This window comes from Megascapheus bottae, chromosome X (assembly GCF_031878675.1).
Source record: "Megascapheus bottae isolate mThoBot1 chromosome X, mThoBot2.hap1, whole genome shotgun sequence".
In the NCBI taxonomy this organism is placed as follows: Eukaryota; Metazoa; Chordata; class Mammalia; order Rodentia; family Geomyidae; genus Megascapheus; species Megascapheus bottae.
The window spans coordinates 9216897-9244661 of NC_143547.1; the positions used below are offsets into that span (position 1 = coordinate 9216897).

General features: G+C 41.7%; 1 protein-coding gene and 1 pseudogene across 1 annotated transcript in view; one reads left to right on the forward strand and one right to left on the reverse strand.

The window, feature by feature from the left end:
- Sms (spermine synthase) overlaps positions 1-27765 on the forward strand; it is a 56784-nt gene that overhangs the window by 21991 nt on the left and 7028 nt on the right. Inside the window, exons 2-9 of the mRNA XM_090326210.1 lie at positions 6936-7056; positions 9156-9249; positions 9747-9811; positions 15370-15545; positions 18106-18260; positions 19305-19394; positions 22922-23036; positions 25240-25319. Of these exons, the coding sequence (XP_090182336.1) occupies positions 6936-7056; positions 9156-9249; positions 9747-9811; positions 15370-15545; positions 18106-18260; positions 19305-19394; positions 22922-23036; positions 25240-25319 (896 nt within the window). The remainder of the gene's footprint in view (positions 1-6935; positions 7057-9155; positions 9250-9746; positions 9812-15369; positions 15546-18105; positions 18261-19304; positions 19395-22921; positions 23037-25239; positions 25320-27765) is intronic.
- LOC150040460 (c-Myc-binding protein pseudogene) lies at positions 961-1272 on the reverse strand (annotated as a pseudogene).

Below are 27765 nucleotides of genomic sequence, written 5' to 3' on the forward strand. Positions count from 1 at the left end.
GGCATAAAATTTAACCCCCCTGAACTCCTCTCATTCTTGCCCTACCTACTTCACAGGAATAATAAAGATAAAATGAACTGAAGGTGAGAAAAACATTTTGAGAGAGGAAAAAAGTACTTCAGAATTAAATTCACAAACTATAATTTTCCGTGATATATAGCTCATTCCTATTCCCATCCCAGCTTGTGCCTGGACCCACAATTATATTAACTTTGTTTTGTGTTCAACATAGCAGTTAGGTAAGGCAGCCTATCAGTGTGGTCATGTTTAAAGTTACATAAGCTGCAATCATGGTAACTGCATTATTAGGCAAACTGAAAAAAAGGCTGATAATACAGCTAGAATTCACTAAAGCACAGGAAAGCCATCATATGTGACAGGGCATGATTGCATAGAAAGGAAATGTGGTGTCAGAATTCACACTGAAACACAGAGTTCTCTAAGGCAAAGTGGTAACAAAGCAGAGATATTTGTTTTGCGTTTATATAAATAGCAGAAGGCTCTTGGCAACTCATACAAAAGCATCTTACATCACACATCTTTTCTGCTGCTGAATGAAACATGACCACTGTCATCATCATTGTAAAGAATGATTGTACCTATGCGTATATCCTGAGCCCAACCAAGAAATATAGCTCCATGCTACAATTCCTTGGTTAAATCACAACTAGTACCATCATTCCCAATCAGACTGAAAATATCCTTTAAGATAATTAATTGGTTGGCGGTATAGTTTTTTTTTCAGAATGTCCTTTGGATTCTCCTGCTTTAAGACCCAAACAATGTAATATTGAATTTTTATTAGTGATTCTAAATATGTGTGTTAATAACAAACTGTGATAAGTGAACTCAACATATTAAAAGAGCTTTATAGCATCTGTCCAGAAAAGATTATAAACTATACAAACTATTCAAGTCATACAAAACCATTTTTCAATGTCTTTTCAACTGAGAAGAATCTTATTCAGCACGCTTCTCCTCCTGAGGTAGTTCATACTGAGCAAATTTTGCTTTCAGTTTTTTATTTTCTTCTACAGTAGCTTCATATTTTTCTTTCATTCCTGCCAATGCTAGGCGAAGCAGCTGTATTTCTGCATTTTCTGGGGTGGCAGCTCCTAAGCGATGCTTTAAAAAATCCAAAGCACTATTAGGTTTCTCTGGTTCTTCATGTAAGGCTACCAACACTTTGGTCAGGGTGTCCAGCACATCCAACTTCTCCAAGTATCTCTGGAACTGCTCACGCTTCCATTCGGCGGCTTTGTAATGGGCCATAGTGACAACAGTTCAGGAGAGCATCATGGACTTTTTAGTGCCTGGGCTGGCTTTGAACTGTGTTCCTCAGATCACCTGAGTAGCTAGGATTATAGGTGTGAGCCACCATGCTCGACTTTCAGTTTTTAGTCTTAAAACTCTAATTCTGAGCCAGGCACTGGTGGCTCAGTCTGTAAATTGAATGAACTCAGGAGCCTGAGATTTGAGGATCATGGTTCAAAGCCAGCCTGGGCAATACAATCTTTTTTTTTCTTTTCCTTTGGTTGTGGGGTTTGAACTCAGGGTCTGTCACTGTCCCTGAGCCTCTTTATGCTCAAGACTAGCACTCTAGTGCTTGAGCCATAGTACCATATCTAGTTTTTTGAGTGTTTAATTAAGGATAAGAGTCTCATGGGGACTTTTCTGCCCAGGCTGGCTTCGAACTGTGATCCTTAGACATCAGCCTCCTGAGTTGCTAGGATTACAGGAGTGAGACAGCAGTGCCCAGCATATTTCTTTCTTTGGACACTATTAATCCTTGTCCCCCTCCCATCCCTGCCCACAAGCCAATTCATTTTCCACATAGAATGATCGCATTTGCTCACCCTTCCTCCCTCCCTCCCTTTCTGCATCTTCCCATGTAGTCTTAATTTTTTTTTGTTGGTTGTGGTCTTGTCCTGGGTACGCTCAAGAGTAGTATTCTAAATTTGAGGCACACCTCTACTTGGAGATAAGAATCTCACAGGCCTTTTTTCCCAGTGTGGCTTTTAACCATGGTTCTCTGAGTAGTGAGGATTACAGGCATGAGCCACCAGCTCCTATCAATGTAGTCTTAAGAGAAATTAAATGTTCTAAAGAGAAATTGAAAGTTCTTAAAAAATTAAAATGTTCCAATTTTGATGTAGTAGTATGTTAATTTAATATATATGTCTACTTGGTATTTCCTACCCAGTCTAGATTTGAGCCACCATCATCAGATCTCACCTTCCTGAGTAGCTAAGATTACAGACATGAGCTACTGGCACTCAGCTAAAAGGAAAGTCTTTAAAAATTTTTTAAAAAGTTTTATTATTAAATAGTTGGATAAAGACATTAGAGTTTCATATGCTACGTTATGTATACAATGCATTTTGAGCTATGTCACCCGTTGCATCATTCTCCTTCATTAATCCTTCTCCTATCCCTGTGCTCAAGTTGTCCCTGAGACTTATCTCCAATTAACTACCAAAAACCCGGAAATGAAGATGTACCTCAAGTGTAGACGGGTAGCTTTGGGAAAAAATAAAAAGCTCAAGGACAGCACTAGGGCTCTGAGTTCAAGTCCAAGGACTGGCAAAAGGAAATGATTCTGGAAAATAGATGCTAGGGAGTTAGTTTAGCTCTGTCTCCCATTTCTAAAGGGGAACAGTAGGGATTATGTGGGAAGACCCTACACCAGGAGAAAGGTGAATCTGAAGCAGACAGTGAACACAATGACATGATCCTAATAGCCCCTCTGCAGCCTGTCTTGGCAAGGCTGGCACTCTTTTTTTTTTTTGCCAGTCCTGGGCTTGAGCTCAGGGCTTGAGCACTGTCCTTGGACTTTCTCAAGGCCAGAGCTCTACCACTTGAGCCTCAGCACCACTTCTGGCTTTTTTCTATGTATGTGGTACCGAGGAATCGAACCCGGGTCTTCATGAATGCTAGGCAGGCACTTTAACCACTAGGCCAAACTCCCGGTCCCATGGGCTGGCACTCTTAATTTCTCATAGGGAATAAGCTGCATACATGCACTGAGCATGTGAGTAAATGAACAGTCTAATCTGGCTGCTGGAATACATTCAGAGTTGGCCTATTTTTTTTATGGGGAAGCAGGGGCTGAGGAGATATGCAATAGTGAAGAAATAAGTAATGTTTAAATTGGATTTCTTTTTTATGGTTTGGTCACTTGAAACCTGGCCAGAGGGCTTCCTTTAGCCCATATGGTGCCTTTCTGCTAATTGTAGCTGTGAGAAAAAGGGGATGGCTGCCATGCTGGGTTTGGCCTGTAGTCAAGGCCTTTGCATGGATCAAAGGCATCACACTTCCCTGGCCCAAGCAACAGAGGTGCCCCTAGCTTAGGCCTCTGGGCCAGGCTACTGGTCTGCCACATATCCTGTTGAGTTCCACACAGGGTGACCTTGTCTGGATTGCCCCATTCATCAGCATGAAGGACTTCAGTTTTGTTTCATAATGTGCCAAGAGAACCCAGTCTTGAGGCCACTTACCAAGAGTGATGATTTGTTTTATACACTTTCAAAACAGAAAACATCTGGTCTAGCCAGGGAGGGATTGTATAATGACCTAGTAGCTTTCACTTTTAGCGTTCTGCTGAGCTGGGTGTACTTTTCCCTACTGGCCTGTACTCAGCTCAGTCACCTGCACGGTAGGCTGAACCACCAGGCTTAAGTGAAAAACACAAACTGAAGCAAGCATGGTTAGTTTGTTTTAATCAAGTTTAACATCAGAATTTTTTGGGGGGATGGGAGAGGCATTCTTAAATGCTATTAAATGCCATGATTCTGGAGAAATAATAGCCCTTCCCTTTTAATTTCTTGAAATTAGTTTCAGAAGAACAAAGCATGCTAGATTTTTTTTTCCAAATGAGTTTCCCAAAGGTAACGTCTTGCTAGGAGCAAATGAGAATTCAGTGATGCATTGTGCTTCAGCTTGTGATTGTAGGATGCTTATGTAGGGATGGCTATGTGATATGGATTCTGTTCTAGTAATTTTTTTGCCAGTCCTGAGCTTGGGCTCAGGGCCTGAGCACTGGCCTTGGATTTTCCTCAAGGCTAGAGCTCTACCACTTGAGCCTCAGCACCACTTCCGGCTTTTGTCTATGTATGTGGCACCAGGAATCAAACCCGGATCTTCGTGCATGCTAGGCAAGCACTCTAGTACTAGGCCAAACTCCTGGCCCTGTGCTAGTAATTTTCCCTGGTGGGCTTTTGTTCGAAGTGGCCTCAGTTCCTTTATTTTGGCCATCATGTCACCTAATCTTTCTGTCATACACTAACTACCTTGATTCTGTCTGTGGTTGCAGCTTTGTCCTGAGCTCTGGCACTGAGGGGGAAAAAGCCCTCTCCTTGGGACTGGACAGCTGTTGGTGATTTTTTGAAGGTATCCTCTTGATCTCAGTGCTGTGTGAAGTCCCTGTTACTATCTCTGTTTTTCTCGCATGATTCCTGGGACTGTGACCCAGTTATCTTTTTAACATGTTCACCTAAGTTTGGGGATACACTCTGTCCTCCTGTTTTTAAGTATCCTTCCTAATCAAGGCATCTGACAATTGAGATTTTTTTTGCCACTCTGGGGGCTTGATCTCAGGGCCTGGGCTCTGTCCTTGGACACTTTTTGTTCAAAGATGCCACCTGAGTCACAGTGCCATTTTAGGCTTTTACTGTGTATGTGGTACCAAGGAATCAAACACAGTGATTTGTTCATGTTAGGCAAACACTCTACCACTAGGTCTCACTTCTGGCCCCACTAGATTTGTTTTTTTTTTTTTTGCCAGTCCTGGGCTTGAGCTCAGGGCCTGAGCACTGTCCTTGGACTTTCTCAAGGCTAGAGCTCTACCACTTGGGCCTCAGCACCACTTCTGACTTTTTTCTATGTATGTGGTACCGAGGAATCGAACCCGGGTCTTCATGCATGCTAGGCAAGCACTTTAACCACTAGGCCAAACTCCCGGCCCCTAGATTTGTTTTTAAATAGAGATTTTTTTCCCCTGCCATTTTATCATCCTTTTGCTATTTGTTGATTGAAGCTGAAGAAAGAATTTTTGGTAGGTGCAATAGTTTGCTAGGGCTGCTACAACAGAGGACTATACACATTGGATGGCTTAAAATATTACTTTAGGGGGCTGAGAATGTGGTTTAGTGGTAGAGTGCTTGCCTAGCATGCATGAATCCCTGGGTTCAATTCCTCAGTGCCACATACATAGAAAAAGCCAGAAGTGGCTCTGTGACTCAAGTGGTAGAGTGCTAGCTTTGAGCAAAAGAAGCTCAGGGACAGTGCCCAGGCCCTGAATTGAAGGGCCTGTTGTTGTCAACAACAAAAAACCCATTAATTTATTTCCATGGTTCTGAAATCTGAGCTCAAGGTACAGTAGGACCATGCTTCTGTACAAAATTATTGTATCTAGGCGATTGTTCATAGCTCATGCCTATAAAATTGTAGTTACTCAGGAGATGGAGATCTAAGAATCTTCATCCCAGCCAGGAAAGTCCACGAGATAATCTCCAATAAACTACTAAGAAAAAGCCAGAAATGGATCTGTGGCTTAGTGGTAGCTCTGAGTACAATGAAACCCGGGGACAGCACCCAAGTCCCTGAGTTCAAGACCCAGCACCAGCACAAATAAAAGGTCCTTATGTCTTCTAGATTCCCCATACCTGTTCAGACTGTATTTTTTGGGTGAGGGAGGCAGTATTCAGGGGTTAGATGCTGTCCCCGAGCTTCTCTGTGCAAGGCTAGCACTGTATCACTGAACCACAGTTCCACCTTGGGTTTTGGTGTTTAATTATAGATAAGAATCTCTGACTTTACCAGCACATCTTTTTTTTTGTCTGTTGTTGGGCATGAACTCTGGGCCTGTGCGCTGTGGCACCCTACCACTTGAGCCACAGCACCACTTCTGGTTTTCTAGTGATTAATTGGAGATAAGAGTCTCACGGTCTTTAGTGCCCAGGCTGGCTTTGAAACTTGATCCTCAGATTTCAGCTTCCTGAGTAGCTAGAATTACAGGCATGAGCCACCATGCCTGGTGGCACAGCATCCTTAATGTCTGGAAAATAAAACTATAACCATCTCCTCCTCCTCCTCCCCTCCTCCACCCTTGCCCCCCGCCCCCCTCCTCTCTCCCCTCCTTCACCATCATTGGGGCTTGTACTTTGTTCCTTGAGCTCTTATTTGGCTTTTTCTCCCAAGACCAGAGCTCTACACTTGAACCATAGTTCTATTTCTGAATTTTTTTTCTTTGGTGAACTTTGAACTGCAACCTTGAGATTTCAGCACCCCTAAAAGCTTGGAATACAGACTCAAGCCACTAGCACCTAGTTTTTCCTCTTCTCCTCCCCTCCCCTCCTTGTATGTATGCATGCATGTCTGTCCTGTCTGTCTGTCTTTCTGTCTTTCTGACTGTTGTAAGACTGGGACCTGATCTCGGCATCTGGCACCTTTTCCTTATTTGCTGAGCTGTTAGTTATTTCTTTTCTTGTTTTTTTTTTTTTATTTTTACCATTCTCTATTAATTATATACACACACACATATGTGTGTGTGTGTGTGTGTATATGTATATGTATATGTATATGTATATGTATATATTTGCCAGTTCTTGGGCATGAACTCAGGGCCTGGGCACTGTCCTTGGTCTTTCCTCAAGGCTAGAGCTCTACCACTTGAGCCTCAGCACCATTTCTGGCTTTTTTCCTATGTATGTGGTACCGAGGAATTGAATCCAGGTCTTCGTGCATGCTAGACAAGCACTCTACCACTAGGCCAAACTCCCAGCCCATTATTATAATTTTTGTTGCACTAGGGTTGTTTTCCAGGTCCTCATGTATGATAAGGAAGCACTCTTATTATCAGCATGCTACACCCCGAACCGTTTTCTTTCCTTCTGAATGTCTCTTCCTTGACCATTTTTCTTTTTTCTGTCTTCTAGCTGATGGCGAAACTATCCTAAAAGGTCTCCAGTCCATTTTCCAGGAGCAAGGAATGGCAGAGTCGGTGCATACCTGGCAGGATCATGGCTATTTAGCAACATACACAAACAAAAATGGCAGGTGAGTTGACTTGAGGACTCTTCATTAGACTTGGGTTCTTAAGATCAAAGATAGGGATAGGGACCAAGTGTGGGTTAAGGATGGTGCCCAAGTATTATTATTATTATTATTATTATTATTCCTCCTCCTCCTCCTCCTCCTCCTCCTCCTCCTCCTCCTCCTCCTCCTCCTCCTCTTTCTCCTAAGAGAGGCTTAGATTTAGTGCTTCTCAATGCTAGCCATGCAACAGAATCTCTTGGAAGAGCGTTTATAAAATAGCCCTACTTAAGCATTTCCCTGGTGATTGAGACTACTGGACCTGGATTTCTGTATTTCTTTCTTTTTTGGTTGGTCATAGGCCTTTGAACTCTGGACCTGGGCACTGTCCCTGAGCTCTTCACCTCAAAGCTAGTGCTCTACCACTTGAGCCACAGCACCACTTCTGGTTTCTGATGGTTAATTGGATATAAGAGTCTCACAGAATTTTGAATTTTGGAATTTCATGCCCAGTCCAGCATTGAACTGTGATCCTCAAATCTCAGCCTCCTGAGTAGGATTAATGGCCTGAGCCACCAGCACCTGGATAAGACATCTGTATTTCTCCAAAAAATCCCTTATGATTCTTCTGTGTGGTCAGGACCAAAGGCTGCATAAACAATATGAACTACAGGCCATGATTGGACATTGGTTAAAACAGATTTCTGGTCGGGGCATGGTGGCTCACACCTGTAATCCTAGCTACTCAGGAGGCTGAGATCTAAGATCTGAGGATCAAGGTTCAAAGCCAGCCTGGGCACAAAAGGACCTGAGACTCTTATCTCCATATAATGTCCAGAAAACGGGAAGTGGGGCTTGGCTCAAGGGTAGGGCAGTAGCCTTGAGTTGAAGAGCCAGGGACAATGCCCAAGCCCAAGGGTAGGGTGGTAGCCTTGAGCTGAAGAGCTCAGCGACAGCGCCCAGGCCCACAGTTCAAGTTCTACTAACCAATAATAATAACAACATAAAAGTCCTGTTGACTGTTCTGCCACTGCTGGCTTCAAACCACAATCCTCAGATCTCAACTTCCTCAGTAGGTAATATTACAGATGCAAACCATTGGTTCTGAGTTTAAAAACTACTTTTTGAGCCTTTCTGAACTTCCAGTGTCTCTGAAGTCCTTTGGTATTAATTACTCTTCTCTTTTCTGATACTTCTCCAAGAAAAGGCCAAGCCTAGACTTGTATTCTAACTATGTGACCAAACTCTCTGAGTATGTGTAAAAGCTACATCAAATGTTGTCTAAATGATTGCTTCATGCTTTGACCCAGTAACTGAGGAGCTCCTAGAGGCAGAGAGGCTCCAGCTACCCTCCCCAGCCTACTGTCTCTTGTAGGCAGACCTGCACTCAGCTACTGTCTATCCACTTTACACTAGTTTTCCTGTGGTCCATCCTTCGAGGATCACTGCAGATTGGAACTCTGCTAAGTTGCCAGACTTCTCTCCCAGGTCAAAAATTCTCTTTTACTATTTCCCAAGAGTCATTGTAGCCAAGGCCTATCTTCCACAGTTGAATTTTTCTAACAGAAAGTAATAGGAACCTGTATGAGGAAAATAGACATCAAAGTGGGTCAGCTCTAAAGCCAGAAGCACCCTTCCACAGTTTTTACTTTACTTTTAAATTTTATTTTGTGTGATTACTGGGGCTGGAACTCACGACTTCAAACTCTCCTCTAGCTTTTTTGCTGAAGGCTGCGCGTTACCACTTTGAACCATAGTTCCACTTGTGACTATTTGCTGATTAATTGGAGATAAGAATGTCATTTACTTTTCTGTCTAGGCTTGCCTCAAACTCATGATCTTCCCATTTCAGCTTTTCCAGGGCTGAAATTATAGATGTGTACCCTATGCGAAGCAAGAAGCAGTACTGAAAACTTTAGTGTTCAGAACTGTCCTCTCTCCTAAGTATTCCATAAATCATTTGAATTTTCTTTCAAAAGAGACCACACAATGAAAATCGCAGTAAGAGTAATTCAGGGAAATAAAGAGCTGTGTGGTCTTTCTTTTAATTGAGGTGGTCTCTTTTTTCCTTTGGAGAATTATGATGTAATTTCTAACCCTAAAATTAACGCTTTCTTTTGTAGCTTTGCCAACTTGAGAATTTATCCACATGGATTGGTGTTGCTGGACCTTCAGAGTTACGACAGCGATGCACAGGGCAAAGACGAAATTGACAGTGTTGGTTTTACTTTTATTGACCTTAAATATTTTAATCTTTTATGAATCATACTTAATGATGTGAAAATTATTTTCTCTTAATTTTTGAGTTCTTAGTTATCTCAGTTTTAAACTTCCTGCAGATAAGTAGTTTCAGAAAATAGTGTTCCTCCATTGGTTTGAGGAACCTGGCTTTCAGCCTTCCTTTTGACTTTCTGTGTATGAATAATTTTACCTTCCATTGGAGGGAATATAATACCTTTAGCTTTGATATTGTACCTGCAATATCCTTTAGTCTTATGCTTTCCAATTATTCTGATGCTAATTTAGGCTAGGGCTAGGCATTCCTGGGATGAGTAGTTGACAGGAAAATTTAGAATTAGGCAAGGCCTGGAGGGGGCAGGTGGAGGGGCTAATATCCCAAGTTCAGTGACCTGGCCTTATGCCTCTGCTCTGTTTTTAGCTGTTTTATGCAGCTTATTCTATAAGCCCATTGATGTTGTTTCTTTTAATTGTAGCTTCTGAACAAAGTAGAAGAAAGAATGAAAGAACTGAGTCAGAACAGCTCTGATCGGGTGAAACGGTGAGCCCACTCATGAAGGTCCTTTTATAGTTGTTTAATTGATAAAATAATCAGAGTGGTAGTGTTGCCCCCACTACTGTCTGCTTATTAACATGTCAAAAAGATCAAAATCTTCTGGCAACGCTGGCCTGTAACTTTGAAACAGGACAAAATGTGCGAAAACAAGCACCTTCAGGGGTAAGGAAAGTGGAAGGCTGCATGCAAGGAAACAGAAAGGCGAAATAGAATTGCAAGGAGCTGGCATTATGTGAAGCAGAAACCCAGGTTGAGCGATTTCAGTGAAAGGGAAGCCAGACTTACCATTCCCCAAAGGAGAAAGGACACATGTTTCTGCTCAGGACTCTGGGCTCCAGAGTAGAATTAGAACAGTTTTAAAGATAGGTGTCAGTGACTCATACCTGTAATTTTTTTTTGTCAGTCCTGAGCTTAAGTTCAGGGCCTGAGCATTGTCCTTGTATTTTCTCAAGGATAGAACTCTGCCACTTGAGCCACAGCACCACTTCTGGCTTTTTTCTATGTATATGGTACCGAGGAATCAAACCCGGGTCTTCGCACATACTAGGCAAGCACTCTACCACTAGGCCAAACTCCCGGCCCTGTCATACCTGTAATCTTAGCTACTCAGAAGGCTGAGATCTGAGGATCATAGTTCAAATCCAGCCTGAGCAGGAAATTTATCTCCAATAAACTATTCAAAAAAGCCAGAAGTGTTGCTGTGATTTAAGTGATTAAGAGTGCTAACCTTCACCATAGAGAAGCTCAGGGACAGCGCCTGGGCCCTGAGTTCAAGCCCCAGGACTGGGGTTGGGGGGCACAAAAACAATGTTAAGAGATTACTGACAGGGTGGAGTGATAAAAGTTTGCCTCAAAGCTCTGAAGTTAGAACATTTCCCAAGGTGCCAAGAGGATCCCCATTTTCAGCTGCTAAGTACATTCTTTTTAATGGGTGATGAAAAAACCTGAGGCTCTTTCTGTCCCCATGTGGGCTGTTCACTATTCACTGTTCTTTGTGGTGTTGTGTGTGGAACTCGGGATCTAGCATGTGCTAGGCAGATGTTCTACCACTAAGCTACACACCTCCAGCACTACATGTAGTTACTTTAAGTTTAAAAAGTAACAATTTCTTAGATATTCACATACAGTGAAACCAAAGTAGGATACTCTCAGGGGTAGGCAATGCCTCTGTGCCTGTAATCATATAAGACAATATTTATGCTGAGCGCTGGTGGTTCACGCCTATAATCCTAGCTACTCAGGAGACTGAAATCTGAGGATTGGGGTTCAAAGCTAGCTGGGGCAGGAAAGTCCATGAGACTTTTACCTTCAGTTAATCACCATAAAACTGGAAGTAGCATTGTGGCTCAAACTGGTAGGGTGCTAGCCTTAAGCTGAAGAACTCAGGGACAGCGTCCAGGCACAGGGTTCAAGCCTCATGACTGACAAAGAAGGATAATATTTATGGAAATGAACTCTAGGAAATGGAAATAAGAAAATTAGTAACCATTTTAAACCTGGCTCCAGTGGCTCATTTCATGTAATCTTAGCTACTCAGAAGGCTGAGATCCGAAGACAGCCCAGGGAGGAAAGTCCATTAGACTCTTAGCTCCAATTAATAACACACACACACAAAGAGCCAGAAGTAGAGTGTGTGACTGATGGAGTAGAATGCTGACTGTGGTCACAAAAGCTCAGGCAGGATTAGTGCCCAAATCCTATATTTACTCCTGAGGAATTGATACATGCACGTGCGCACGCGCACACATACACACAGTGATTTTGAGCTACTCATTTGCATTAGCTTGATGTCAATATGTTGAAATGCACTTCTGTGTTGGACAATGCTAAAGTGCCTGCCAGTGATATCAGACTTTAAGGAACTTTGATAGAGGTAGTAGTTTGGATATTTGTTGGAGAGGATTGGCCCTGCAATCAGGAGAACTAAGTTTGAATACATAGCTTTTAATTCTCAGCAGTCTGCTCTTGTGGGGTTGTCCTTAGATTCTAGTGTATAGGAGGCATATCTGTACATTGTGTATTAAGGTCATCTTATAGATAAAAGAGACACAATTGGTAGGTATTTCCAAAGGTTATTTAATCACTGTCGTTGGATTGTGATACCTGTTTCTCCAGTCTTAGAATAGTTTCTAGAATAGGGAATCCTTATTGGCAAGCTGCTGGGATGTTTAAATACTTAGTGACTCACCCTGTTAAATTTTGTGAGCTGCTCCTCAGGGCAGCTGTAAGATAGTAAGATAGCCAGGTAATTGTTTAACCTCTAGTAGTTAGAAAGGAAAGCCAAAGGGATGCCAGAAAATAGGTGAAATCTGAACACTCAAGACTTTTTCATTCCATTCAAACTCAATTTAGGCGTCCTCAGCCATGTCTCTTTCACTTTTCTGTTCTTAAAAACATATGTACACTGCACCACTTTCTGAACATCTCATTTGTTCCTACTTGTAATTTTCCTTATCTATGACTATCTGAATTGAACAGGTTCCCACTCTTAGAGAATAATTAGGCCCACAAGCCACAATGAGCCACAATTCCTCTTGATTTTATCTGGGTTTTATGAGCAGTCTGGTTCTTTTGTTTTGCCTTGCTTTATTTATTTATTTTGGTAAAGGAGTTTTCTAAGTGAAATTGGGGTCTAGCTTACATTTTTATTTCAAAGTATCCTTGTTTTATCATAGTTTTTTTTTCATTCCCTCCCCTCCTAGAAAAAAATAAAGAGGGTAAGAGTGAGAAGCCATGGAATTTATCTGAAAGTTTATTTCTTTTCCCTCCCTCCCTCCCTCCCTCCCTCTCTTTCTCTCTCTTTTTGTCAGCTGTGGGGCTTGAACTTAGGTCCTGGGCACTGTCCCTGAGCTCTTCAGCTCAAGGCTACCATCGTACCCCTGGGCCTGGGCACCCCTGGGCCTGGGCGTTGTCCCTGAGCTCTACACCTGAGTCACAGCCCCACTTCCGGTTTTCTAGTGGTTAATTACAGATAAGAGTCTCACGGACTTTAGGGACCAGGCTGTCTTTGAACCGCAATCCTCAGATCTCAGCCTACTGAGTAGCTAGGATCGCAGGTCCAGCTTTGAAAGTGTATTTCTGTATTGTACATTCAAATGAAAAGCAATAAGGAAACACATTTGTATGTTTCAGTTAAAAACACCACATTATTTATAGTGTACCAGAACATATTCTACCTGACTTTCTGAAATACATTTTTGATTTTCATCAGCAAAGGTTGAAATGAGTTTATTTGGGGCTGGGCTCCACAGTGTTTCCTGGTAGCTCATTATAGGGAGATAGTGTTTATACTAGGTTGAGAACTTCATCAAGGTAATAGCTTTCATATCCTGTTAGAAATCCTTATTCCATTGCTTGTCTTTAAGAACTATTGTGTTGCAAAGAAGAGAGCTCTTCAAGATAACCAAAGTACTGTTGACACAGTTGAGAATAATAGTTTATTTTCTGTGGATTTATGTCTAGTTCAATATGCTGTATAGCAGGCTGCCTGTCAAACAGAGGTGAATTTCCTCCCCTGAACTCCATTTCTTCATATTCATTGCCAGGTGGCAGGCTCATTCTCTTACATGGCCCCATTTGCTGCCACCACCTGCTGGGGCTGAAGAAGCTTCTTGGTCCTGGGGCTTGAACTCAGGGCCTGGACTAGCACTCTACCACTTGAACCACAACACCACTTCTGGTGATACTGAGGAATCAAACCCAGGGATTCGTGCATTCTAGGCAAGCACTCTACCACTAGGCAAGCTTCCAGCCCATAGAAGAAGCAGCTTCTTTTAAGTAAGATCCTGGTTTTCTGCTCCCTCAAGACTTCTAATTGTAGCTTCAACTTTTTTTTTTTTGGTGCTGAGACTTGAACTCCAAGTCTCAGTACTGCCCCTGAGCTACTTTTGTTCAAGGATAGTGCTCTACCACTGGTGCCACATCTATAGCTCCACTTCTGGTTTGTTTTGGTGGTTAATTGAAAATAAGAGTCTTACACTTTCCTGCCTAGGCTGGCCTTGAGCTGGGATCCTCAGATCACAGCCTCCTTAGTAGATAGAATTAAAAGCATGAGACACCAGTATCTGGCTTTTGTATATTCTTTAAAACACTTTTGTTTTTGTTTTTTTTTTTGTACTACTCCTGGGGCTTAAACTCGGGCCTAGCCTCTGTCTTGAGCCACAACCTCACTTTGCTTTTTGGTGCTTAATTGGAGTAAGAGTGTTGCAGACTTTCTTGCCTAGGCTGGCTTTGAACTGTAATCCTCAGATCTCAGCCTCCTGAGTAGTTAGAATTACAGATATGAAACACCCATGCCCAGCTCCTATGTTCTTTTGTTAAGCGTAGTACATTCTCATTTTCTTTGGGCTTGGGTTAGATTTTTCCAAACTCTTAAGTCTCTTTGCTATTGTCATTTAGTGTCCTCTGCTGGCAATTTCAAGTATATTCACTCTTCTCAAAAACCACTGTATTTACAAAGGCATAAATGGAAAAAAATCACCATTGAGCAGACACCCCAATAATACTTGGTATAGGCAAAAACCATTCCAGCTGCCAAAAGAAACTGGTGAAGATTTATGTCAAATTACCCCTTTTGAGAGGACCACGTACCAGATTTTTCATAGGTTTCAAGGGGTTGAAAGTACCTTCGCAAATGGAGATAATTGGCAAATATCACTGTAATGCAAGTGGTCACACACTTACCATCACCAATAATACTAGCACAAATAAAAATAATAGCAGAAATGTGCTTCCACATTCCTGCTTTATGTCTGTATAAATATATACACCAATCTGATTCCCATCAGAAGTGATCAGGTCAACCCAGAGAAGGGATTATTTTGCAGAATGTCTGATCTGAACTTTTTAGAGAAACACACAGAAAAGAATACAGCAGATGGCAGTATATGACCCTTGAGTTAAAGCAGACCAGTCATAAAGGACATATTTGGATACTGGGGACACTTGAAGATGGATCTTGTACTAGATAATGGTATTGTCCACATGAACTTTTGAGACTGTGGTACTGGTTATGTGGTTACATAAATCTTTAGTGGCAGTGATGTTCTTAAGGCTGATGTATGATGTCTACAGTGGCCACTTGCTCATTCTGCTTTTTATTAGGGAATCTTTTAGACATATCAAAAAGGGTTTTAAAATAGTATCTCCTCTCATGGGCCGGGAGTTTGGCCTAGTGGTAGAGTGCTTGCCTAGCATGCACGAAGACCCGGGATCGATTCCTCAGTACCACATACATAGAAAAAAGCCAGAAGTGGTGCCGTGGCTCAAGTGGTAGAGCTCTAGCCTTGAGAAAGTCCAAGGACAGTGCTCAGGCCCTTAGTTCAAGTGTTGGGACTGGCAAAAAAACCCTATCTCCTCTCTTTGTCTGTTGAAATTTGATAGTGGCTGTGATTGTATAAAAATAAATGGTCGAACTGTGGATTCATGTGTGCTCTTAGGGAGTCTGCTTGCAGAGTGAAGCTTTCTTTCACACATTGTTCAGGCTAGATCCCATACTGAGGCACTGCTCTTGAAATCTTCATTCCTGTTTCTTCTTTTTCCAGATTACCACCCATTGTTCGAGGAGGAGCCATTGACAGATATTGGCCCACTGCTGATGGGCGCCTGGTTGAGTATGACATAGATGAAGTGGTGTATGATGAAGATTCACCTTATCAGAATATTAAAATTCTGCACTCAAAGCAGTTTGGAAATATTCTCATTCTTAGTGGGGATGTTAGTAAGTATTGTATCCCTGCCCCAATAATATTGCAAACTGACACCAGCAGGATAATGGTGTTTTTCTGAAAAAATGTTAGTGTTATAGAATCCGAGTTTGGTTCTTACTGCTATCACTAGTAATTCATTCACCTGGAGCCAGTGGCTCATGTCTGTTATCCTTGCTATTCAGATGATTGAGATCTGAAGACTGAAGTTCAAAACCAACCCAGACATGGGATCGGGAGCATGGCCTACTGATAGAGTACTTGCCTCTCATGAATGCATGAAGCCCTAGGTTTGATTCCTTGGTACCACATTCACAAAAAAGCTGGAAGTGGTACTGTGGCTCAAGAGTAGAGTGCTAGCCTTGAGAAAGTCCAAGGACTGTGCCCACATCCTGAGTTCAAGCCCTAGGACTGTCAAAACAACAACAAACAACAACAACAACAAAGCAAAAAACTCAACCCAGACAGATAAGTCTTTTCGACTCTTACCTCTAACTAATTGACCAAAAGCTGAAGTAGTAGAGTGCCGGTAGAAAAAGCTAAGCAAGAGGTCAAGGCCCAGTGTTTAAACCCTAATACTGACACACACAGACAAACCCAAAATTTCACAATCATATTTAACCTATAGATTGTCTGTGTATGTGTGTGTTTTCCCCCAATTCTGTAGCTTGAACTCAGGGCCTGGGCACTGTCCCTGAGCTTCTTTTGCCTAAGGCTATAGTGCTTTACCACTTGAGCCACAGTGCTACTTCTGGCTTTTTCTGTGTATGTGGTACTGAGGAATTGAACCCAGGGCTTCATACATGCTAGACAAGCACTCTACCACTAAGCCACTTCCCAGCCATTGTCTGAAGTTTTTTTCTTTTTTTGGTTTGTTTGTTTTATTTGGTCATGGGGCTTGAACTCTGGCCTGGTACTGTTCCTGAGCTCTTCAGTTCAAGGCTACGGCCCTACCCATGGGCCTGGGCACTGTCCCTGAGCTCTTCAGCTCAAGGCGACCACCCAACCCTTGAGCCACAGCCCTGCCTCCCGTTTTCTACTGATTAATTGGAGATAAGAGTCTCTTAGCTTTGTACTGCCCTGTATTGCCCAGGTTGGCTTTGAACCTTGATCCTCAAATCTCAGCCTCCTGAGTAGCTAGGATTACAGGCATGAGCCACCGTGCTGGCCCTTGTCTGAAGTTTTATGTAAACTTCTTTTTCCTTGTGGTCAGTGGGTGGGTTTTATTTCTTAAAACTTTTAAAAATTATTACTATAAAAGTGATGTTCAGAGAGGTTATAGTTGTAAAACTCAGCTAAAGAGTACATTTCTTTTTGAACAATATAACCTCTTTCCTTGCTGAATTTTATTGTTATTTTTTGCCAGTCCTTGAACTAACTCAACACTTGGGCACTGTCCTTGTTCTTTCTCAAGGTGCATACTCTACTACTTGATCCACAGCACCACTTCTGGCTTTTTCTGTGTATGTGGTTCTGAGGAATTGAACCCAGGGCTTCGTGCATGCTAGGCAAGCACTCTACCACTATGCTACATTCCTGGCCTATGGTTACTTTTTTAAACTTCAAATAACCACATGTAGTGCTGGGGTCGTGTAGCTCAGTGGTAGAGCATTTGCATAACATGTGCTAGATCCTGAGTTCCCTATTAAAAAAAGCACTTTCTTATAGAAAAACTTAAAACCATAATAAACAAATGAATGTGATGAGTATATATTCACCATGAATATATAATCAAGTTATCAACTCCTGGTCAATCTTGTTTCCGATAAACCCCAGATCACCTTGTCATTGTCATTATTATTTTTTTTCTCAAAGCTGATGCTCTACCACTTAAGCACCTTCAGTTCCATCTCTTGTCATTTTGAAGCTGCTCCCCGATGCCATATTTCATCTGTGATACTTTAGCGTTTTTATCACATAGTTAAAACTGAGTTTTCTTCTCACTGATTAATGTCCTTTAGTAATAGGCATCAGATGAACAATACTGATGAAAAAGTGTTAAAATAACCTTGCACATTGTGGAGATTTGGGGGGGGGGGACAGTAATGAGGGGAATGTAGTCATGAGGGCTTAGCCCTCTTACCTTTTTTGCTCAGGGCAGGCACTTGAACACCACATCTAATTCTGGCTTTTTGCTTGTTAATTGGAAATTGGCTTTCACTGTCGAGGCTGGGACTTCCCTGCCAGGGCTGGCTTAGAACCATGATTCTCAGGTTTCAGCTTCCTGAGTAGCTAGGATTATAGGCATGAGCCACTGGCATCTGGTGAAAGTTTTTAAAGGTTAAAAAATTGGGGCCTGGGAATTTGGCCTAGTGGTAGATTGCTTGCCTAGCATGCATGAAGTTCAATTCCTTGGTACTACATATATAGAAAAAAATCCAGAAATGGTGCTGTAGCTCAAGTGGTAGGGCTGTAGCTTTGAAGCAGCCCAAGGACAGTGCTCAGGACCTGAGTTCGAGCAAACAACAAAAATATACATTTTAAATTAGATTCCAGTGCTTTGTAGAGTGGAAATGTCAGGTGGTTTTGTATGTCTGAGTGGCATCAACATTTGTATCTCTTTTTCCTCCCTAGATTTGGCAGAGAGTGATTTTGCGTATACCCAGGCCATCATGGGAAGTGGCAAAGAAGATTACACTGGCAAAGATGTACTGATTCTGGGAGGTGGAGATGGAGGCATATTGTGTGAGATAGTCAAACTGAAACCAAAGATGGTCACTATGGTAGAGATATCCTTTGTTGTGTAATGGAACACGTTCCGTGGGCTTCTTTTGCTTATGCCCACCACCACCTCCTCCATACCTCCTCCTCCTCCTCCTCCTCCTCCTCCTCCTCCTCCTCCTCCTCCTCCTCCTCCTCTTCCTCCTCTTCCTCCTTGTCAGTCATGGGACTTTAACTCTGTGCCTAGGCATTGTCCCTGAGCTCTTCGACTCAAGGCTACTGCTCTACCCCTTGAGCCACATCCCCACTTCAGATTTTCTAGTGGTTAATTAGAGATAAGAGTTTCACAGGCTTTTTAGTGAGACTGGGTTTGAACCACCATCCTCAGATCTCAGCCTCCTGAGTAACTAGGATTACAGACATGAGCCATCACACCCGGCCTTCTTTTTTTAATCTTAAGATTCAATTTTACAAGCCTGGTGCCAGTGGCTCATGCCTATAATCCTAGCTACTCAGGAGGCTGAGATATGAGGTTCATGGTTCTAAGCCAGCCCTGGCAGGAAAGTTCATGAAAATCTTTATCACTAATTAGCCACCAAAAAGCTGGAAGTTGATTTGTGGCTCAAGTGTTAGAGTGCTAGCCTTGAGCAAAAATGTTCAGCATAGCACCCAGGCCTTAAGTTTAAGTTTTAAGGTTGGCGCGCGTGCACACACACACACGCACACATGCACACACACACACACGCGAGTTATGCCACAATTACTACAGGCAGATCCATTATATGGACTGCCTTGAACAAACATTTCAGTTTAAGACCATCACTCTTGTTCAGAGAAGCAAACACAGTGTAGCTGATATTAAAGAGCAATTAACTTTGATACCCTATCTATGATTATGTAGCATTTGTCAAAATGGCTTTTTGAAACAATTTTAAGGAACAAATGAAAATTCAATTCCCTTTGAATTTCCTTAGTGTGAAAATTATCATGCTAATTTCTGAAACATATTCAATTTAGTATTATAAAACTTTTATGATTGTATTGACTTTCTCTTAAGTGTTATTCTTCAGAATTATTAGGTGTATTCAAATTCTCCTTAACCTTTTTTGAACATTGACCAAATGGTGATTGATGGTTGTAAGAAATTCATGCGAAAAACATGTGGTGACGTCTTAGACAATCTTAAAGGAGACTGCTATCAGGTAATTTTGTTTTCATGGTAACATGAATGCCAAAACTATGTTATTGACCAGAATATATCTTCTTAGAATAGATATTAATTTATGTGGTTAAGGTGATAGATTCTCTATGTGAATTAAATTACATTTGTATTTAACATTTAACTCACATATTTATACTTAGGATGGATGTGTATAGATGATAAAATAGAAATCAGAAATCCTAGATTAACTGTGTCAATGTAATGAATTTTTGGTGCACATGTCAAACTCAAGTTTACATATGTCAGGCATATACTCTACCACCTTTATAGTATGTGTGTATGTGTATGTGTATGTGTATGTAGATACTGAGATTGAGATATGAGCATCTAGGTTCAAAACCAGCCCAGGTAGAAAAGTCCATTAGACTCATACTCTCCAGTTAACAGGCAAAGAAGCTATAAGTGGAGCTGTGGCTTAGGTACTACAGCATCAGTCTTGTGCAAAAAAGAGAGTGCCCAGGTCCTGAGATCAACTCCTCCGTACCTGCACCCCCTAAGAAAAGACTATTTATTTTTGCCGGTCCTGGGGCTTGAACTCAGGACCTGAGCACTGTCCTTGGACTTTCTCAAAGCTAGAGCTCTACTACTTGAGCCACAGCACAACTTCTGCCTTTTTTCTATATATGTGGCACCGAGGAATTGAACCCGGGTCTTCGTGCATTCTAGGCAAGCACTCTACCACTAGGCCAAATTCCTGGCCTCCAGACTTTATTTTTGTATCTGTTTTATAGCCAGTTATTAGTAACAGTTGTTTAAAAAATGTTCCATTGCTGGACACCGGTGTTCCCTACATGTGATCTTAGCTACTCAGGAGACTGAAATCTGAGGATTGGGATTTGAATCCAGCATGCCAGGAAAGTCTTGTGAGATTATTTCCAGGTTGCCACCAAATAGCTAGAAAGTGGAGGTGTGCCCCGATTGGTACAACACTAGCCTTGAGTAAAAAAGTTCAGAGGCAGCACCCAAGGACTGGCACAAATTAATAAAAAGGAAGGATGGAAGCAAGCAAGTAAGCAGTTTGAGACTAAGCATCATTTTGTGTGTGTGTGTGTGTGTGTGTGTGTGTGTGTTTACATACATGTGTATATGTGAGCATGTGAATCAGTCCTATGGTTTTCACTTGGGGCCAAGACAGTCTCCCTGACCTTTTTTGCTCAAGGCTAGAACTCTTAACACTGGAGCTATATCTCCACTTCTGGCTTTTTGGTGGTTGTTGATAAAACTCTCACAGTTGTCTGCCTAGTCTGGCTTTGAACTTCAATCCTCAGATCTCAGCATCCTGAATAGAGCTAGGAATACAGGCAAGCACTCTACTACTAGGCTAAATTCCCGGCCCATTCACATTGTTTCATATGGCTGCAAATATAAAGTTGGAAGATGAGAATAACATACATATTAAAATAATTACAGGTGATATGTATGCTCACAAAATGTAAGAAACTTATCTAAACAATTAGTTGGATTCATGAGAATTTGGTGAAGCCTAAAAACACTTTGCTAAATGCTGAATAATTTGAAAGGAAATCAGGGAACAGGAAATCAATGTCATAATTCAACTTACATATGTATGCATATACTTCATGAAAACATTAGAAATCAGTTTTATTCTAAGCCTAGCTTTTCATTTGTAAAAATAAATATTTGAAAATAACCAGGAAAACTTAGTTTTGAGATTTAGCCTATTGGTTAAGTTACTGTAGGATACAGTAGTCAAATAGGAAATGAGACACAGATACCAGACAGATAAGAGTCAAGTCATGGGAACCTGAACTGGTCTGAAGAATCCTAGGGACAGTGAAAGGAAACCAGCTGCTTTGCATGCATTGCTGGTAGGGACACAAATTGTTATTAAAACTGAAAACTAGCCAGGTGCCATTAGCTACTCAGATTGCTGAAATCTGAAGATCATAGTTGAAGTCTAGCCCCTGCAGACAATTTCAGGAAACCCTTACCTTTAGTTAACTAGCAAAAGTCCAGATGCGGAAGTATGGCTCAAGTGATGAAGTCCCAGACCTGAGTGGAAAAGCTAAGGGAACCATGAGGCCCTGAGTTCCTGTCCCAGAACTGCCCCCTGCCCAAACCCACCAAAGAAAAAACAAGAATTTAAAACACTGAAGACTAGAATACATTTTTTTGAACCAGTCCTAGGGCTTGAACTCGGCATCTGAGTTCTGTCCCTGAGCCTCTTTATGCTCAAGGTTAGCTCTCTACCACTTAAGCCACAGTTTCACTTCTCGCCTTTTCTGTTTATGTGGCACTGAGGAATTGAACCCGGGGCTTGTCACATGCTAGGCAAGCACTCTACCACTAAGCTACATTCCCAGCCCAAGAATAGAATTTTCTATTTTTTGTTTGTTTTGTTTTCCTTGGGTATAAACGCAGGGTTTGGGCTCTGTCCCTGAGCTTTTTTGCTTGAGGTTAGTGTTATTCTACTATTTGAGCCACAGCTCCACGTCTAGCTTTTTGATGGTTAATTGTAAATAAGGATCTCATGGACTTTTCCTACTTGGACTGGCTTTGAACTGCAATTCTCAGATCTCCGCCTCCTGAGTAGCCATGATTACAGATGTGAATCACCAGCATCCAGCTAGAATGTGTATGTGTGTGTGTGTGTGTGTGTGTGTGTGTGTGTGTGTGTGTACACCAGTCCTAGTGCTTGAACTCAGGGCTCAAGTGCTGCCCCTGAGCTTCTTTTGCTTAAGGCTAGTACTTTACCAATTGAGCCACAACTCCATATCTGGTTTTTGGTATTTTACTGGAGGTGAGTCTTACAGGGTTTGCTGTACAGGCTGGCTTCAAACCTTAATCCTCAGATTTCAACCTTCTAAGTAGCTAGGATTACAGGAATGAGTCACTGGCACCTGGCTACGATGCTTTTTAGTGGAATAGTGTGATATTAAAAATACATATTACTACATGGATAAATGCTAGATGAAAATACCAAATTTGCAACACACACACACACACACTTGTGATTATATAAGTGTGTGTACAGTACAGAGATTAGGTAGAAACATGAACAAACCATCAGAATTAAAATTTTATTTTGTCAGTCATGGGGTTTGGACTATGGGCCTGGGCGCTGTTCCTGAGCTCTTCAGCTCAAGGCTATTATCACCCTACCCCTTGAGCCACAGTGCTACTTCCAGTTTTCTAGTGGTTAATTGGAGATAAGAGCCTGGGCTGGCTTTGAACCATAATCTTCAGACCTCAGCCTCCTAAGTAGCTAGGATTACAGGTATGAGCCACTGCACCCGGCATTAAAATTTGTTTTTAATTGTTATTATAAAGGTGATGTACAGAGGTGTTACAGTTACATAAGTCAGGTAGAGTATATCAGAATTTGTGTGTGTGTGTGTGTGTGTGTGTGTGTGTGTGTGTGTGTGTGTGTGGTAGATGCTATGAATCTTGGCCCCAGCTGGCATTGTCCCCTTCCATGGTAACTGTTGTTAATAACTGCATCCATATGTGTTATATCATGTGCATAATCCTTTTTCTGGGTAACAGGTTCTAATAGAGGACTGTATTCCAGTACTGAAGAGGTACGCCAAAGAAGGGAGAGAGTTTGATTATGTGATTAATGACTTGACAGCAGTTCCAATCTCCACATCTCCAGAAGAAGGTATCATATTTAATTTTTTTATTGTCATTATAAAGGTGATGTACAGAGAGGCTGTATTTCCATAAATCAGATAAAAGAGTATGTTAACTGTTTGGACAATGTCACCCCCACTCCCATACTCTAACAGTTTTGTATCATAGTTTTAGTTTATATAATTGCTCAAGGAAATTTTCCTCAGTGCATCTGTGTCTTGAATGACCCATTTTTTTCCTTTTCTTCATTCTGTGTGTGTGTGTGTGTGTGTGTGTGTGTGTGTGTGTATGTGTATGTTTGTGTGTGTGTGCGAGCGCGCCCGTGTGTGCCCATGTGCCTGTGCATACCCACACACTCCTGTGCCAATCCTACTGCTTAAACTCAGGCCTTTATGCTCAAGGCTAGTGCTTTAACACTTTAGCCTCAGATCCTCTCCTAGGTTTTCCGTGGTTAGTTGGAGAGGAGAGTCTTACAGATTTTCCTTCCTGAGCTGACTTCAAACCTCAATTCTGAGATCTCAGTTTTCTTTTCTTTTTTTTTTGCCAGTCTTGGAACTTGAACTAAGGGTCTAGGCACTGTCCTTGGCTTTCTCAAAACTAGAGTTCTACCACTGGAGCCACATTCCACTTTTGGCTTTTTTCTATGTATGTGGTGCAAAGGAATCGAACCTGGGCCTTTGTGCATGCTAGGCAAGCACTCTACTACTAGGCCATGTACCCGACCCTGACTCCCCTCTCCTCTCTCCTCTCTCCCCCTCTCCCTTCTCCCCTCTCCCCTTTCTCCTCCCCCTCCCCCTTCCCTCTCTCCTGTTCTTGAACTTTTTATTTTCTCAATCCTAGTGCTTTTACCACTTGAGCCACAGCTCCACTTCTAGCTTTTTTTGCTGGTGAATTGGATGTAAGAATCTCACAGATATTTCTGTCTGGGCTGGCTTCGAACCATGATCTTCAGATCTCAGCCTCCTGACTAGCTAGGATCATAGGCATGAGCCACTAGCACTGGGCAGTTCTTTCATTTTAAAAAAATGGTATTAAACTGAGGCCCATTGTAGAAAAATGGCTGGATTTGGATTTGACTTTAAATCCTATTCTGTTCACTTATTTGAAACTCACTCAAAAGGACTTATAATCACATCATTAAGACTAATTGATAATTTTTTTGCCTGTAGCAAGACACTCTGGGGATGTTTCTAAGCTGCAACTTAGACAATTCTCCCTAATTCACATGCCCCAGATCTACTGGTTCCTGGTTTCTCTGTGAATGTTTTCTCTGTAAACTTCCCTTCTTGCTTGCTTTACAAAATGGGCCCCAATCTGATATGCATTGTGGTTTCTCTAGGACAGTTCTTTTCCCACTGGAGCAGTTTTGTTTCAGGTCACCTTTGGCTTGAATATTTCCCTGGGGAGGTTATTGGGGCATAAACCAGGGCAAGCATGTTGCAACACTGAGTCTTACATCCCCAAGCTGGGCTAATTTGGGTGCTATTATATTTTGACCTAGGTGTTTCTGTGTGGGTCACTAATATTGTTCATGAACACACTGTCCAGTTCATAGGTCTTGTTTGTGTGTGTGTGTGTGTGTGTGTGTGTGTGTGTGTGTGTGTGTATGTGTGTGAGAGAGAGAAAGAGAGAGAGAGAGAGAGGAGAGAGAGAGAGAGAGAGACCTTTGTGTATTAGAGTGAATGTTTGCAGATAGGTATTTTGATGCATGCAAACTCATAAATATAAAACTTTTTTTAAAAAGAATTTATTAATGTTGATTTTTACATCATATTTTAAATGACAAGTTTAACAAACAAGTGTTCAAGGAGAGAATCTCTATTTACAATCACTGGGAGTTAATATTTAGAACTTAATCAAAATTAGGCTAAGGGTTTGTATGTCATAGAAACATTAATTTAAGAAATAAAACATTATGTCTACAGAGTCATAGGTTTTTATGTCTATATAGTTATGTTTATATTTCCATTACCATGTCCATAGCTTTGGGTATGCAGTTATTGAGTCCTCGCTCTTGTACTCTTTGGATTTAATAGCCACGTATTAAGGATACCATGAGCCTTTTGTTCCTTAGGTCTTGACTTGTCTCACTCAACATGATTCGCTCTAGATTCATCCATTTCCCTGTGAATGCCATTATTTTATCTTGTCTGTTGATTATGTAGAATTCCATTGTGTATATATACCACATTTTCTGTATCCATTCAAAACTTATTTTTTTAAATACTCAGATTCCACATGGGAGTTTCTCAGACTGATTCTTGACCTTTCAATGAGAGTACTGAAACAAGATGGGAAGTACTTTACACAGGTAGGCTTACTTAAGGTAACAACCCCCCCACTTCCCACCCCGCCTGCCACAAGGCACTGAAGAATTAATAAATTGAAGTTCATATTTATACTTAAAACTTTATTGTATTAATGATATAACAGCATTAGATTATATTCGCTCAACTGGTAATTCTCATTACTTAACATATCTCAAGTTTGTATAGTAAGACAATATTCTGATTTGTCTGGTCTTTGGCAGTATTTTGAAATTGGGCCACAAGATGGCGACAAAGACCATGTTTCTCTCCCCTCCCCCCCCCAACAAAAGCAGTCTTCATTGCAAAACTCATTTAGTGATACACACTTGATAAACAGCTTTACCTGTAGTAAGAGTTTCTGCCACCAGGTGGAAGTAAACTGTGGGGTCCACTCCATTCTAGAGGATGCTTATTTTCCAAGAAAATGTGAAGGTGGTTTTTTTTGTTTTGTTTTGCTTTAGTGTGTGTGTGTGTGTTTGGAGGTATGTGCTTGTTGTTCCTGGGCCTTGAAATCAGGGCTTGGTGTTGTTTTTGAGCTTGCTTTATTAACTAATTAATTAATTCATTCATTTTGAGTGCAGAGCCTGGATTTTTTAAGCTCAAGGATAGTCCTCTACAGTCCTCCACAGTTCCACTGGAAATAAAAGTCTCATGGACTTTCCTGCTGGGGCTGGCTTTGCATTGTGATCCTCATATGTGAGCTACTTGATTAGTTAGGACTATAGACATTAACCACCAGTGCCTGGATTATTTCTTGATATTTATACAAAATATATACAAATCCTAATAATTAAATCCCGAAAATGACAACAGTGGCAACTAGTGGGTAATCCAGTCCATTTACTTGATAAAAAAAAATTGTAGCACTAAAAAAAAAAATGGCCTGAAGTTTGGCCTAGTGGTAGAGTGCTTGACAAGCATACACGAAGACCTGGGTTCCATTCCTCAGTACCACATACATACAAAAGCTGGAAGTGGTGCTGTGGCTCAAGTGGTAGTGCACTAGCCTTGAGAAAGTGCAAGGATAGTGTTCAGGCCCTGAGTTCAAGCCCCAGGACTGGCAAAATAGTTGTAGCACTTAACTTAGCACATTGTTCTCTGTGTTCTGAGTGAGTGTACATATGACACCTACTACCCCAAATTTCTTTCTTGGGGTGACAGAGAAGGTTTATTCAATCATAAGCAATACTCCATACCCAACACTGCTTCTATAATCCTTATCCCCCAAGAAACTATATAAACTATATATGCTACTATTTAATAGAAGTTTTAAATATAACTTTTAGATGATATGTAAAACAAACTGCACAAATTAATGTGATGTTGAATTGCATGTGTGCATTTGTATAGTGTATAAGGTTAAAGCATTTATAATTAATGGGCACAGGTAGCTTACACCTATAATCCTAACTAATTAGGAGGCTGAGATCTGTCTCAAGCTGCCAGGCACAAAAAATCCATGAGAGTCTTATCTCTAATTAACAACCATAAAATCAAAAGTGGCCACTGTGGCTCAAGTGGTAGAGCACCAGCCTTAAGCTGAAGAGCTCAGGTACAGTGACCAGGTCCAGAGTTCAAGCCCCATGATGGACAGGGGCAAAATACATTTTTTTTTTGCCAGTCGTGGGCTTGAGCTCAGGGCCTGAGCACTGTCCTTGGACTTTCTCAAGGCTAGAGCTCTACCACTTAAGCCTCAGCACCACTTCCGGCTTTTTTCTATATGTGGTACCTAGGAATCGAACCCGGGTCTTCATGCATGCTAGGCAAGCACTTTAACCACTAGGCCAAACTCCCACCCAAAATACATTTTTTTTCTTTGTGCATCATGAGGCTTGAACTCTGGGCCTGGGCATTGTCCTTGAGCTCTTCATCTCAAGGCTGCTGCTCTACCCTCAAGCCAAGCCCCACTTCTAGTTTTCTAGAGGTTAATTGGTGATAAGAGTCTCAGTTCCTTTTGTGCCCAGGCTGGCTTTGAGCCTTGATCCTCAGATCTCAGCCTCCTCAGTAGCTAGGATTACAGATGTGAGCCGCAGCGCCCAGCAGGGGGAAAATACTATTAACTCTGTATTTGAAAATCCTTACTTGAAGCGTTTACCTTTTGTACATAACTTATGCAGTATACAATTACAGTTCCATACTTGAACCTTTTGGTTGTGTGCACTCGTGCGCGCGTATGTGTGTGCGCGTGCGCATGGGCGTGCATGTGCGTCCGTGTGTGTACTGATCCTGTGGCTTGAAATAGGGCTTGGACGCTCCTTCTGAGCTTTTGTGCTCAAGGCTAGCACTGTACCATTTGAGCCCCACCTCCACTTTTGGCTTTTTGGTGTTTAATCAGAGGTAAGTCTCATAGACTTTCCTGCCCATGCTAACTTTGTACTGTGATCCTCAGATCTCACCTTCCTGAATCACTAGGGTTACAGGCACAAGTCACTTAGCTTAACCTTAAAA